General features: G+C 43.9%; 1 protein-coding gene across 5 annotated transcripts in view; it reads left to right on the forward strand.

The window, feature by feature from the left end:
• Positions 1-14,970, forward strand: part of PSD (pleckstrin and Sec7 domain containing) — a 325,459-nt gene that overhangs the window by 155,426 nt on the left and 155,063 nt on the right. For all 5 annotated transcript variants that reach the window (XM_083148518.1, XM_083148517.1, XM_083148521.1 and 2 more), the window contains one exon: positions 7,161-7,219. In XM_083148518.1, the coding sequence (XP_083004644.1) occupies positions 7,161-7,219 (59 nt within the window). The remainder of the gene's footprint in view (positions 1-7,160; positions 7,220-14,970) is intronic.

Below are 14,970 nucleotides of genomic sequence, written 5' to 3' on the forward strand. Positions count from 1 at the left end.
TCATAGGAGGATAATCATTCCAGTTACCAGTTCTAATTGAGGAATAAGAAACTGGGTTACTTGTAATAATCTACTCCAATTAAGGAGGTTGTAGTCTCGTCAGAGAGTCGTAGTGGTCAGACCATGGGAGCCAGTTCGTCAAGGGTGAATTTGGAGACATGGAGTATTTAAAACCTACGGTTTCCATTTCATAGCTATATTGTATGGCTGTTATGATCTTGGATAATCTGGGAGGGTCTGGTCTCTTCCAATATTGTGCAATAGCCGCCCGGGCAGCTATGAGAATATGTCTCACTACATAGGTGAAATGTCTCGGGAGCTCCAGGGGGAATCTGTGCAAAAATACAATTTCTGGGGATCTCCGTCCACAATTGTTGGAGGACAGGGCAGGACCAGAAAATGTGTATCAGTGTACCCACCGATCCACATTGTCTCCAGCAGAATTTAGAGGATTCGGGCCAAATCTTGTTGACTCTCTCAGGGGTGAGATAGAGGCCGTGTATCAGTTTAAACATCATTTCAGATTTATACATTTAGACATTTTGAATATGTTGAGGAAGGTGTTGTTCCACTCCTCGTCTGACATAGAGATGTTTAAATCAGTTTCCCATCTGGTTTGGATTAGGAGTTTAGTGTCTTCTTGAGGGGAGAGGAGAGTAGAGTACCAATAGGTTATACCATGCTTGTGGTCTTTGGTATTTAATTTAGAGAGGATATATGGGGGAGGGGGCGGGGGTATAGATTGTGGGGTATGAGTCTGCGCCTGTATCCAGTGTCTAATACGCAAATATTTGTAGAAATCTTTTGTGGGGATATTATACTGGGACTGTAACTGTTGGAAGGAGAGAAAGCCTGAGGAGTCGAATAGTTCACCAATGTGTAAAATTCCTGATTCTATCCAGTTATGTATGGGCAGATCCGGAATTATCTTCGAGACCGCCAAAAGGGACAGTTTAGAGGAAGGAAGAGAGAAATCGCCCAGTGTGTTAATCAGTTTATCCCAGACACGAAGGGTATGAGCTATAGTGTTTGTAGATCTAGCTGAGTGGGGTCTGTTGTAGTCCAAATGAGATCCGATAGGGGAAAGGCTGAGCATAATGATTGTTCTATGTCTACCCACGGTTTAATGGGTGCTGGCGACAGCCAATCCCTCAATTGGTCCAGTAAGGAAGCAAACTGATATAGTTCAAGGCAGGGGAAGGCGAGCCCCCCTTTAGTTTTGGATCTATATAGTCTAGCTCTGGCTATTCGTGGTTTTTTTCCTTTCCAGATGAAGCGGGATATAACAGAGTAGAACTTGTTCAGTATATTAAGGGGGACTAGGAGTGGGATTGCTCGGAATAGGTATAGAATTTTGGGAAGGAGCATCATTTTGGTTGAAGCTAAGCGGCCCATCCAGGATATAGTATATGTCATCCATTGCTTAGTTAGGGTATGAAATTGGGCTAGTAGGGGGAGGTAATTGAGTGTGATCGCGTCTGAGAGGTTTAATGGGATTTTAACTCCTAAGTATTGGAGAGATGAGGTTTGCCAGGCATATTTGTATTTTAACTTTAAGGACAGGAGGAGGGAGTCTTGTATGTCGAAAGGGAGTGCCTCTGTTTTTGTGGTGCTCAATTTGTAAAATGAGACATTAGAGTATTCTTGGAGAATAGAGTGGACAGCTGGGAGAGAGGAGTTAGGGTTTGTTACAAATAGGAGAACGTCATCAGCAAAGAGGCAGATTTTATGCTGTAGGGCGCCGATATGGATGCCCTCAATAGTGGGGGATAGTCTAATTTTCTCTGCTAGCGGTTCTATTGCTAACGCGAAAATAAGGGGAGATAATGGGCATCCCTGGCGGGTACCATTAGTTATAGGAAAGGGTTTGGACAAAAATCCATTGCTGAAGACACGGGCCGTGGAGTTGGAGTATAGTCGAAGGATGTTTTGTAAGAAGGTGCCTGAGAATCCGAACTTTACCAGGACCTCATGCATATATTGCCAGTGGATCCTGTCGAAGGCCTTTTCTGCGTCTAAGTATAACATCAGCAAAGGCCTTCGAGTTCTAGAGCGAGCCTCTAACAGGGAGAACACTTTTCTTGTGTTGTCTGGAGCTTGCCGGCCTAGTGTGAAGCCCACTTGGTCTTGGTCGACCAAGTTAGGTAGGAGGGGGTTCAATCTGGTTGCTATGAGTTTAGCGTATAGCTTTAGGTCGGTGTTCAGGAGTGCTATAGGCCTATAGTTTTGGGGAAGAGATGGGTCCTTGCCTGGCTTCTGTATTGTTACTATTTGTGCCTCCAGCATTTCTGCAGGGAAGGGATTTTCAGAGATAGCGTTATAGAGGTTAAGGAGTGTGGGAGAGAGAGTCTCCCGGAAGACCACATAGAACAAGTTTATAAACCCATCGGGGCCTGGGGCTTTATCTTTCTTTAACGATGACAGGGCATTGTGGATTTCTTCAGTTGTCCATGGGGAGCAGAGGGTGGCAGAGTCAGTTGGGGTTATCGAGGGTAGTGTTATGGAGTCTAGAAAGGCTCGTATTAAAGGGACGGAGGGTTGGGGTGTGGATGGATCTTTTTTCAGGTTGTAGAGATTTTCATAATAGGAGGCAAATAAGTTAGCGATGTCTTTAGGGTTAGTGGCCGCAGTGCCATCTGGGTTCGAGAGTTTTTTAATTCTGTTTATCACATTTTTGCCTCTCAATTTCCTTGCTAGTAATTTACTGGCTCTATTTCCCAAAGTGTAGAATTTCTGATGTAGCTTTGAAAGTGCTCTCTGGGTTTTGGTAAGGTATAAGTTGTTAAGTTTCTGTTTAGCTGCGTTTAGGGTGGCAGATATTACTGGGTCTTTAGGGGCCTGTTTATGTTGAGAGTCTAGTTTTGAGAGTTCTAGTTCATAGGCTAATTGAACCTCTCGATTCCTGCATGAGATTCTAGCTGCAGCCTGGATGGCGGCACCTCTCATGACCGCCTTAAGAGCGCACCAGTGATTGGTGATAGATGTGTCAGCTGGGTCATTAAGTTCCAAGTAAGCAGCTAGAGCCTCTCGCAGTATAGAGACCCCCTCTTCATCCTTCAAGATATAATCTTGCAATCTCCAAGGTCTAAGGGGGGAATTACTGGGGGTGTGCTGCCAAGACCATATAAGGGGGGCATGATCTGACCAAGTTATGGGCAATATTTGGGCCATGGGGATTGATTGTAATGACTATTTATCAGTGAGTAGCAGGTCAATTCTCGAGTAGGACTTATGTACTGCCGAGAAATAGGTGTAGTCTCTGGAGCCAGGGTTTCTAACTCTCCAGGCATCGTATAGGTCAAACTCAGCGAGCAGTTGTGCGAACTAAGAGGCCAGAGAGCGAGAGAGGTTAATAGTGGATTTATCAGGTTTGGAAGATTTATCCATGGAGGGGTCAGGAGCGATGTTAAAGTCACCCATGACGAAAACTGCACCTCTTTTCACCTCATGTAATTTCTGAAAGAAAGTTTTAAGAAAACGGGGTTGTCTGGAGTTTGGGGCATAGAGGGATACTAAGGTAATTGTGTGGGAACCTATTTTACCGACTAATATTAAGTATCTGCCATTATTATCTATCCATTTCCCTTCTAGTTTAAAAGGGCAGGATTTATGAAACAGTATAGCCACTCCGTTTCTTTTAAAAGGACCGGAGGAGATATAGGACACAGGGTAATTCCGATCATGAAATTGTGGGGGAGAGTGTAAGGGGAAATGGGTTTCCTGGACCGCAATTATTTCTGCTTTCTGATCTGCGAAGTATTTTAAGGCTAAACGTCTTTTCTGAGGTGAGTTCAGGCCTTTCACATTAAGGCTCAGAAATTTAACCATGGAAAGAGGGGTTATAGTGGTTATTGAACAGCTTAATCAAACAGTATAGACAGTGTGACTTGTGAAGCCAGATGTAGATGTAACTCTGTTGTGATCGATATTTGTAGCTTAGTGCTGTAGAAGGTATCAGCAAACATGGGAAATGGGGAAAATAATAATGTGTACAGGGTTGAAACAAAAGTAGACTCCCATTTTACCCTATTTTTATTGTTTACTCTTATCTACAACAAGTTTGTGCTGAAATCCTAATATTATTTGTTCTCATGCTGGAAGTTTTTTCTTATGACAATAAATGTATCTGCTTGTGCTATAAACAGATCTACAAATGCCCCTACTATTGTTATAAAAGTAAACAGAAGCTATTGCTTGTTATTCAGCATCAGCACTATAAACTATATTTTATCTTGGAACAGTAGCAAAATGAGATAACAAGGAAATGTCCCATTTGCTTAAGTTCAGGTGTCAGCAAGTCATTCTGTAATCTTTTACCATTCTGCGTCATTGGGAAATACAATAGACCCTCACATGCTGCATATTTTCTATTGCTCGCGTTCTGTGCCCCGTTATCAGATACTGTGGAAAAAATACTGTTCTGTTACAGTAATAAAATGTAAACTTTGAAATAATGGAACTGTAAAGTGCAGACATAGCTGCTTTCTGTACTGGGTAGCATTAAAGTTAATGTATTCTACGTATTTTTTATATTTATCAACTTGCGTTACTGATCATTTTACCCCTATGTGACACACCTTACCTCTTTTCTTCAAACCTTTCACCTTCTGGCCATCCTTATTATGACTGTCTCTCTCTTTATTGTGATCTTCCTCATTAGCGTCCCTTCTTAACCATTTTCTTGTTTTTTTTAGCACTTTCTATCATTTTTATGTTTCATGTTCTTCATATTTAGTATAAGTATCATATCTTTGTTTTTCCATAGTTGACAATTATTCCTAATTTCCACTGGCAGTGCCAGGTCTTGTAAATATTTCATCAAATATCCTCACTTTGCAGTAATGATCATCTTTACAGTACTAATACTCACTAATGTGATTTTGTATGTTGATGCAAATGTCAAATTCTCTGACTATGGAATCGAGGATGATTGATGAATTAAATTTTATTTGAGCAGCACAAGCACATTCCATTGCACAAAACCGTATTAAAGAAATAAGACTGGTTAAATACATAATGAGGCATTGAGGGTGAGATGTATCAAACCTTGGAGAGAGAGAAAGTAACGTAGTTGACTATCTAGCATAATATGTTAAATGCCAAAAATGGATTTGCTGCTTTGGACAACTGTATCTCATTTTGTAAGGCTTGATTCGTCTCCCCCAGAAAGAAATACAAGAGCCCTGCTTCCAATGTACAATTTATATGGAAGTAAAATGCTAAACAATATTCAGAGAATGTGCCAGCATGGTGTACTTTGCTTCCACAGTGTATGTATGTATGTATGTATGTATGTATGTATTCCTGGCGTATAGAATGTGGCATGGTGCTGTATTTTTTTTATAGCTTTCCCAGTGTATGTATCCCCAATGTATACAATGCACCATGGTTGTGTACTTTTTGTAACTTCCCCAGTGTGTGTATGTATCCCCGGTGTATAGAATGCCCCATGGTGGTGTACTTACTGTAGCTTCCCCAGTGTATGTATCTCCGGTGTATAGAATGCCCCATGGTGGTGTATTTACTGTAGCTTCCCCAGTGTATGTATACCCGGTTTATGGAATGCGCAGTGAGGATGTACTTACTGTAGCTTCCCCAGTGTATGTATCTGCAGGGTATAGATTGTGCCATGGTGATGTACTTACTGTAGCTTCCCTACTGTGTGTATCCCTTTTGTTTGGAATGTGCCCTGGTGTATAGAATGTCCCATGGTGGTGTACTTACTGGAGCTTTCCCAGTGTATGTATCCCTGGTGTATAGAATGCCCCATGGTGGTTTACTTAATGTAGTTTTGCCAGTGTATGTATGCCTGGTGTATAGAATGCCCCCTGGTGGTGTACTTACTGTACTTTCCCCAGTGTATGTATCCCTGGTGTATAGAATGTCTCATGTGGTGTCCTTATTGTAGCTTCACCAGTTTATGTATCCCTGGTGTATAGAAGGTCTCATGTGGTGTACTTACTGTAGCTTCACCAGTTTATGTATCCCTGGTATATAGAATGTCTCATGTGGTGTACTTACTGTAGCTTCACCAGTTTATGTATCCCTGGTATATAGAATGTCTCATGTGGTGTACTTACTGTAGCTTCACCAGTTTATGTATCCCTGGTATATAGAATGTCTCATGTGGTGTACTTACTGTAGCTTCACCAGTTTATGTATCCCTGGTATATAGAATGTCTCATGTGGTGTACTTACTGTAGCTTCACCAGTTTATGTATCCCTGGTGTATAGAATGTCTCATGTGGTGTACTTACTGTAGCTTCACCAGTTTATGTATCCCTGGTGTTTGGAATGCCCTGTAGTGGTGTAGCTTCCCCAGTGAATGTATCCCTGGTGTATAGAATGTCTCATGGTGGTGTACTTACTGTAGCCTCCCCAGTGTATGTATCCTCTGGTGTATAGAATGCCCCATGGTGGTGTACTTAATGTACTTTCCCCAGTGAATGTATCCCCGGTGTATGGAGTGTGTCATGGTGGTGTACATCTCTTCCCCAGAGTATGTATCTAGCCCAGTGTATGTATCCTCTGGTGTATAGAATGCCCCATGGTGGTGTACTTAATGTACTTTCCCCAGTGAATATATCCCCGGGGTATGGAGTGTGTCATGGTGGTGTACATCTCTTCCCCAGAGTATGTATCTAGCCCAGTGTATGTATCCTCTGGTGTATAGAATGCCCCATGGTGGTGTACTTAATGTACTTTCCCCAGTGAATGTATCTACGGTGTATGGAATGTGTCATGGTGGTGTACATCTCTTCCCCAGAGTATGTATCTAGCCCAGTGTACGGCCACCTGCCATACATTTATTTCTTTGTCCAGTTTTTACAGGTGTTTTTTTCTCACACCATTTCTTCTTTATATTCCTCTTGCCTTCCTTTTGCTTCCTCCTCTTAGTTTATATTCTAGCATTCTTTTCATGCCTGCAGTCGCTTATTATATGATTTCGCCCATCTCCATTGTTCCCTTTATTATCTGTCCTTGCACTACTTGTTCCCTTCCTTTTAATATTGTACATTTTCCTTGCTCTCCCCTCTGCTGATTTGTGTTTTATGTCACATTGTATAAAAACCTTTGTCCCTTTTATTTTTCTTTGTATAAATAATAATGACAGGAGAAGCAGTGTCCTTCCTCTGAATTCCATTCCTTTTATCTTTCAGATGGAGTTCATACATTAACATGTGCACTGATGCTGCTAAATACTGACTTGCATGGACATGTAAGTAAACCATTGTGTCAGTATTAAGGTGTGTTCTATGTAATCTGTCCGGATACTTAAGAAAATGTTGCTACTGTATTTTGAGAAGTACAAAAGGGAAACTAAGAAAACCAATTCACTGTTTTCTTTTACTAGCACATTTTTCCATGCCACTATTAAAAACGTTTAATGATCTAAGTCTCCCAGCTGCTTTTCTTCCATATTTCTGATCATCTAATGATGTTCTTGTACGGAGTTGCTGTGCCCAGAGTCTTACATAATTCCCATCATATCCTACTGGACTCCCTGCAGACTGTAGTGACGTCATTGCAGCTTTCAATGCTTGGTTTTGATTTCTTCAGTGGATTTATGAGTTGCAGGGAAAGTTAAACTTTGCTAAAGCCACCCACACCAATTAGCATTTGATAGAAACATTAATATTTCTCTTTCGTCCATCCTGGTGACACAGCTTGACCTTGGGATGTAGGAGGGTCTGCCAGGAGCTAGGCACCTTTGCTAACATCTTTGAAAGGCAGGCTCCTCCCTTCTGCATCCCAGCATTCCTTAGTTTCGTTTTAGGCGCCCACCGGAGTAAGTGTTATGCTGACAAGACTGCGGTTTGCAGCCGTTTTGAGAGTAGCTAGTTTTTTTTTTATTAATATTCACCTTAGTTAGTGCAGGTTTACAGTGGGAAACTTCTAGCAGAAGTTTCTTTCCACTGAAAGCGCAGCAGAGGCTGACAGAAGCGCGTCCTTTCAACTCTCTGTGTGCTGAGAGACGCTGTCTGCTCTCTGACTCCCTCTTTTGGGGGTCTCCTGGAAGATTCCAAGTTCCTTATCTGAGGGGAGTCACTGGAAGGGAGAGGAAACACTTTCTGGGAGCAGCTGTAAGGGGTAGGGTGCCAAAGAAGCGTCCATCCCCGCTGAAGCAGGGACTTGGTCTCTTCCCAACTCTGGTCTGGCGCTCTTTTTCCTACACTGTGCGGAGCTGGAAGGAGAATTTTTCATCTACAGGCAGAGTTACCGTTTCCTCTGAGCAGCGCTTCCCCATGTGACCGCTGAGGTCCATTACAGCAGACAGATAAGTACTCTGATACATTATTCTGTGCAAACACCTGACATTGTGCACTGTGCGTTTATCATGACAGAAAGGTGTAGCACTGCTGTAGTGGGGAGGGGGCGGCTGCCTTGTTTTGCGGGGTCAAATTAACATCTGAGCAGATGGACCATGAGGATTTATGTCCTGCTTGTGAATCTGTGCCTTGTGGTGCCAAAAGCCCAGAGGTCTGAACAACCTGAGCCTGCGTGGGCGGCTGCGCTTGGGAGATCAGTGACTGCACTTGTGCTAGTGTTAAATAGGCAAAGGGATGAGCTGACTAGGTCGCCTAGACCATTTTCTTCCTCTCAACCTTCAGGGGGTTTCATTATCCCTTCCCAGGAGGACCCAGCGTTACTGCAGGCCATGCAGTATACTGACCAGAATGTTTATAAAATGAATTCTTTCATGGAACAATTTACTAAGGTCCCTGCGGCATTTCCTCCCAGGCACCCTTTATCTACCTCTCCTCTCCTTAATTTAGATTCTGATGAAGAGGGTGAATGTGCTGACATGGTTTGGGACCAGAGAGAGGAGTTTGAAGCTTCTACTCCTGGTATTGAAGATTTAATCTTAGCTGTTAAGCAGACATTAAATCTTGCAGAGGAGGACAAAGTACAGCACCTAGGGGTGTTCAAGAAACAGCACAGATTGCAGTTACTTTTCCCTCTGATGAGGGCATGAAAACCCTGGTAAAAAGCTTATGATAACAAAGAAGTTTGCAAACTTGTATCCTATGCCGAAGGAACAGGTTAAATTGTGGGAAAAGGTCCTACTGGTAGACGCCCCGGTGGCAGGACTGTCAAAAGTTACGGTGTTGCCTGTCCAGGGGGGGGGGGGGGTGGGTGCTTTAAGGACCCTGTTGACAAAAAAATGGAAGGTTGCCTAAAAGCGGTGTTTGAAGGGGTGGAATTTACACTACGCCTAATCATTGCTTTGGCCTGGGTGTCCAAGGCTATGATTCACTGGGCTTATTCCCTGTGCTCTCAGTTTCAACCTGATACAGAGGCTTTTGTTTTAGCAGAGTAGCTAAAGTGTGCAGCTAAGTACATTTGTGAGGCTGACAAAGAGTGTGTCAAGATGGCCTCCAAGGCGTTGACCACTTCTGTAACAGCCAGGAGTGCTTTGTGGCTAAAAGCATGGGAGGCTGACCGTGACTCCAAGAAGTCTTTGGAAGCTTTGGCGTTTAAAGGTGAGCTTCTTTTTGGATCTGAATTAGAGTCTATAAGTAAGCAAGCCACAGGGAGAAAGAGTACCTTTCTCCCCACCCCAGCGGCTAAACATGCAAGTTTTGTTTGGGGTTTTTCGTTCCTCCTTTCTTCCCTCCTTTCGAAGTGGTACAGCCAACAGAGGACAATCGACTAGAGGCAAGTTCCCCTCCACTCAAGGTAGGGCTCCAAGATCCCGTTTTGGCACCTTTGCAAAAAAACAATCTTCCAAAGGTGAGGAGAAGCCTTCCGTATGATGGGTTGGAGGTTCTCTGTTCTGGGAGCAGAGTGGGGGGTCGCCTACTACAGTTCCGGGACGCATGGGTACTCTCCACTCAGGACAGTTGGTTCAGGATGTGTTTTCCCAGGGCTACAGAATAAATCTCAGTGGAGCACCTCTGAAGAGATTTCTGCCTACACCTTTACCGAAGGAAGCTTGCTTGTGGAAAGCCTTTTTGAGGCAGCGACATCTCTTCTGGAAAAAGGTGTGGTAATCCCGGTACCACGGGAAGAAAGGAAGAAAGTTTTTTCCATTCTCTTCTTGGTTCCCAAACCAGATGGGTCTTTCAGACCTATTCTGAATCTGAAGTCCTTAAACCTACATTTATGGGTGGATCATTTCAAAATGGAATCATTAAGGACGGTTATCCTAAGCATGGAACCAGGAGAATTCTTAGCTTCGGTGGACATTCAAGATCTACACGTGCCTATCTGCGCAGATCATCAATCTTTGCTGCTTTTCACGATATGCAGCTACAGTTCCAGGCTCTCCCTTTCGGGCTGGCCACGGCACCGAGCGTATTCATGAAAGTGATGCCCGTTATAGCAGCAGCTCTCAGGTTGAAATTAATTGTGATAATTCCTTACTTGGACGACCTGCTGTTCAAGGCAGAGTCAGCAGAGAAATTGCCGGAAAATCTGGAAGTGACAAAGAATTGGGTGGATTTTGAATCTTCCAAAGCCCACTTGGTTCACATTTGGAAACTGCAATTTCTGTGAGTGGTGCTGGACACTAATTTACATTGAGTGTTCCTCCCAGAATTAAAAGCCAGAGACATCCGATTATTGGTACTTGAAATTCTTCTATCACCAAATCCATCAGTTTGGAAGTGCAAAAATGGTAGCAACTTTCGAAACCCTGCATCTTGCAAGGTTTCATTCTCGGACTTTCCAATGGAACATCCTTTCCTCTTGGTCGGGAAACCCGACGTCCATGAAACAGGAGACCTTGGTCCTGTCTCGGGAAGCAAGGGATTCACTGAATTGGTGGATGGATCTGGAGACTCTGCAACTGGGTCGCTCTCTTCAATCTTGGTATTGGTTGGTGGTTACAACTGATGCCAGTCTCAGGGGGTGGGGAACAGTCACAAGTCAACTCAGGTTGCAGGGTTTGGAGGACCAGCGAGGAATCAGTTCTGCCGATCAATGTTCTGGAACTATGGGCTGTCTGGAAGACTTTTCAACAGGAAGAGAACCTGCTGAAGGGCGTACCCATTCGGATTCAGTTGGACAATGCCACGGTGGTGGCATACCTCAACCATCTGGGAGGCACGCGCAGCAGGAAGGCAATGCTCGAGGTTGCTCGGATTTTCCAGTGGGCAGAATTGAATGTCCTAGCTTTGTCGGCTTTCTTCATTTCGGAGATCTGGAATGTGGAAGCAGATTTCCTCAGCAGATCGGATCTGCTGGAGGGAGAATGGGACTTACATACGGAAGTGTTCCAGGAAATTGTAGCTCTCTGGGGACTCCCGGAAGTGGACCCAAGTTTTGCTCCCTGTCCAGGGATCCGAAGGAATGGGATGTGGATGCCATGACAATTTTGTGATGTTTCGACCTGGCTTACGTGTTCCCACCCTTTCCAATGATCGTTCAGGTTCTCAAGAGGGTAAGGACGCACGGGGCAATGGTAATCTTGATTTTCCCAGAAGGTCTTGGTACTCGGACATTCTGAGATTATCGACTGCATCGAGGAGGCTTCCACAATGACCGGACCTACTCAAACAAGGTCCGTTTCTACACCCGGACCTAGGTCATCTCAATTTGACGGCCTTTTCTTTGAGACCGCCTTGTTAAAAAAGAAGGGTTTTTCAGATTCTGTGATTCAGACCATGCTCAGTGCTCGCAAGCCTGTTTCAGCTGCAAATTATCATAGAGTGTGGAAGATCTATATAAGATGTGTGAGAGGTAGGAGGTTCACACATCTAGATTTAAAGTGAGTAGACTTCCGGACTTCTTTCAAGATGCTTTTTCGGCAGGTTTGAGCCTTCAGTCTTTGTAGGTTCAGTTATCAGCCTTGTCTATTTTTTTCCAAAAGAGAGTGGCATTATTACCAGAAGTTCAGACTTTTCTACAGGGAGTTATACAGTACGTATGAAACCTCCGTACAGACAGCCGGTGGCACCCTGGGATCTGTCATTAGTGTTGTCTGTGCTTCAGAAAAATCCTTTTGAACCTTTAAGGTCGGCTGACCTAAAATTCCTTTCTTGGAAGTTGGCTTTTCTTATGGCTATTGCATCAGCAAGAAGAGTGTCTGAATTGGGGGCCTTATCTTGCAAGTTACCTTTTCTTGTATTCCATTAAGACAGGGCCGTCTTGCGGATGGTACCAACATTTTTGCAGAAGGTTCCACTTGAACCAAGAGATCGTTCTTCCAGTGTTTAATCCTCCGGAGGAGGATAGGAATAGGGACAAGCTAAAAAATTTGCATGTGGTTCATGCATTGCGCATTTATTTGGATAGAGTGAAGGATTTTAGGAAATCTGATTTGTTGTTCGTACTTTATGAGGTATATAAGAGAGGGTGGCCAGCTTCTAAGCAGACCATTGCTAGGTGGTTAAGGTCGGTCATTGCTTTTGCTTACACTAAAGTGGGCAGACTGGTTCCCTCCAGGATCAGTGCCCATACCACCAGGTCGGTTGCCTCCTCTTGGGCTGTGCGTCATGGGGCTACAGCGGAGCAACTGTGCAGGGCTGCCACGTGGTCCTCTGTTCACACATTTACAAAATGTTAAAGGTTCCATGAGTTCGCGTCGGAGGACACTTCATTTGGATGAGCAGCGTTGAGATCTGCGTGTATGGGTGCCTTTAGAATAAGTAATCTGTGGGGGCAATTCAATTAGGGATGATGGGTGCAAAGTGCAGAAAAAAACAGCTGTAACTATAGCATTCCCTGGCTGATGATCTTGCACATTTTCATTTGTATCCCATAATGGTGTGCATGACAATTTTTAGACTTTGGCTTACTACAGTTCTGAATAATTTAGTTGACCTCTTTAAGTCACGCATGGAAGCTGCAGCTTTGTCATATACTGTTTTAGACCACTGGAAGACGAGACTCCCTACTACTTTAATGTTGTCCTGGATTTAGAGGCAAGGGGGTAAATTTACTAAGATGGGCGTTGTTTTGAAGTTGGGATGTTGTCCATTGTAACTAATCAGATTCTATCTAATATCTTCTAGAGGGTGATCAATAAATGAGAAGTAGAATCTGATTGGTTGCTATGGGCAACATCCCATCTTCAATAGAACTCCCATGTTAGTAAATTTACCCCTAAATGCCCTGAAGTGATAATACCTAAAATGAACCAAAGTACTGTTACTGAACTAGAACTGAATTAATAAAACAGTTAATGAACACACTTACACACTAGGATTAATTTATTAGACCGCCTACCAGTGTATTTTTGGAGTGTGTGTGGAAATCGGAGCAATGGAAGAAAGAAAAAACACAAGAACAAGGAGAATATACAAACTCCACAGCAGGGACAGCCATGCTTAGTATTACACACTACATGCTAACAGTAATTGGGTACTTGTGTATTATAGCGGCGCCCTCCGATTTCCATCGCGCAACGTTTTAATCGCATCGCATGCCATGCACCCGATGGCATGCGATGCGACGCGATTTTTGCCCCTATACGATGAAAGATTGTATAAGCACCCTAAAGGGTGCTTTTAAGCACCGTAATGGGTGCTTACAATGTTAAATGCACCCCCACGCCACCCCCCCACTATAAACGTGAACCCGAAGCGTGGCGAGCGCAGCAGCCCGCGAGGGGCGGCGGTACGCGTCCTCCGACCTTTTCATACCCCCACTATCCACGTCGGCGTGGAGTTGAGAATAGAAAGTGTGGCGAGCGCAGCGAGCCAACGAGCCCGAAGCGTGTCGGAGTCCCCTTGCGGCCTTCACAGGTATCCGCGTCCCCTCGCGTGGCTCGCTGCGCTCGCCACACTTTCTATTCTCAACTCCACGCCGACGTGGATAGTGGGGGTATGAAAAGGTCGGAGGACACGTACCGCCGCCCTGCGCGGGCTCGCTGCGCTCGCCACGCTTCGGGTTCACGTTTATAGTGGGGGGGTGGCGGGGGGGTGCATTTAACATTGTAAGCACCCATTAGGGTGCTTATACAATGTTTAATCACATTGCATCGCATTGTATGGCATTGTATGCCATATACAATGTCATACAATTTTAAAATTGTATGGCATTGTACAATATCGCGTGATATCGTGTCGCATCGCATACCATCGTATGCCTTATGGTATGCGATGCGATGGGCGCCGCCAAAATACACAAGTACCGTAATTGCATACAGCTAAGTACTGAAACTAAGCATACTTTACATTACCCAAATAAAAACAAAAACTGACAATAGGTCACTAAGTAAAATAGTGAACTATCAGCTGTTTGTGCGTCATTAGAATGTGGTGAGAACAAATGTCAAGAAACTTTTTTTTTTCTTAACACCCTGCTCGATTTTTTTTTTTTAAACAATATCAGTTAGAATCACCCTTCTGAGCAATATCTTTTAAAATAAATGGGTAATTTGTATGTTCAATATAGTTAATTATGCAAGCTCCCATGCATCGTTTATGATGCTGATTATACAGGTCAATTTTGTATATGTAGCCAACAACCTACATGTTCTGCAGGGTCCCGGTGATGTCACTGAATGACCAGTGGCACCGCTAACATAGTTAATAATATCGACGGGCCCACTGGTCAGCTCGTGTATGTACAGGGCTTTAGTAATAAGGACAACTTGCTAACTGCAGGCTGTGACATGCTGTAATTAGCCTGTAGTAAATTACTGCATATTACTGAATTCCCCCTTTTACATCCTAATATTATTTGTTGTCTTTCTTAGAAAACAGTGTGCCTTTTCCAAAAGGGTAATTTGTATTAGATGGCGTAACATACAGTGGCGTAACTATGAAGATTGCACCCACAGCCATTAAAGACTTCAGGCGCCCCCGCCAACCACCCTCCAGCCCACCAGCTGCCAATCTGCTCTTTGTCAAGGTGTCCCTGAACCTTTGTCCACCGCCTAGGTCTCTCTCTTATGCCCCATAAAATTACCAAAATGGCCGTCACATTCCTCTATCATCCATAATAACTGTTCCATATGAGGCTGTGGCCATTTTGGGGAGGACATTTCCAAAGGGAATAGGTGCAACGGGACACAGACAC

Source organism: Crinia signifera, chromosome 6, assembly GCF_055691185.1.
Source record: "Crinia signifera chromosome 6, ASM5569118v1, whole genome shotgun sequence".
NCBI lineage: Eukaryota > Metazoa > Chordata > Amphibia > Anura > Myobatrachidae > Crinia > Crinia signifera.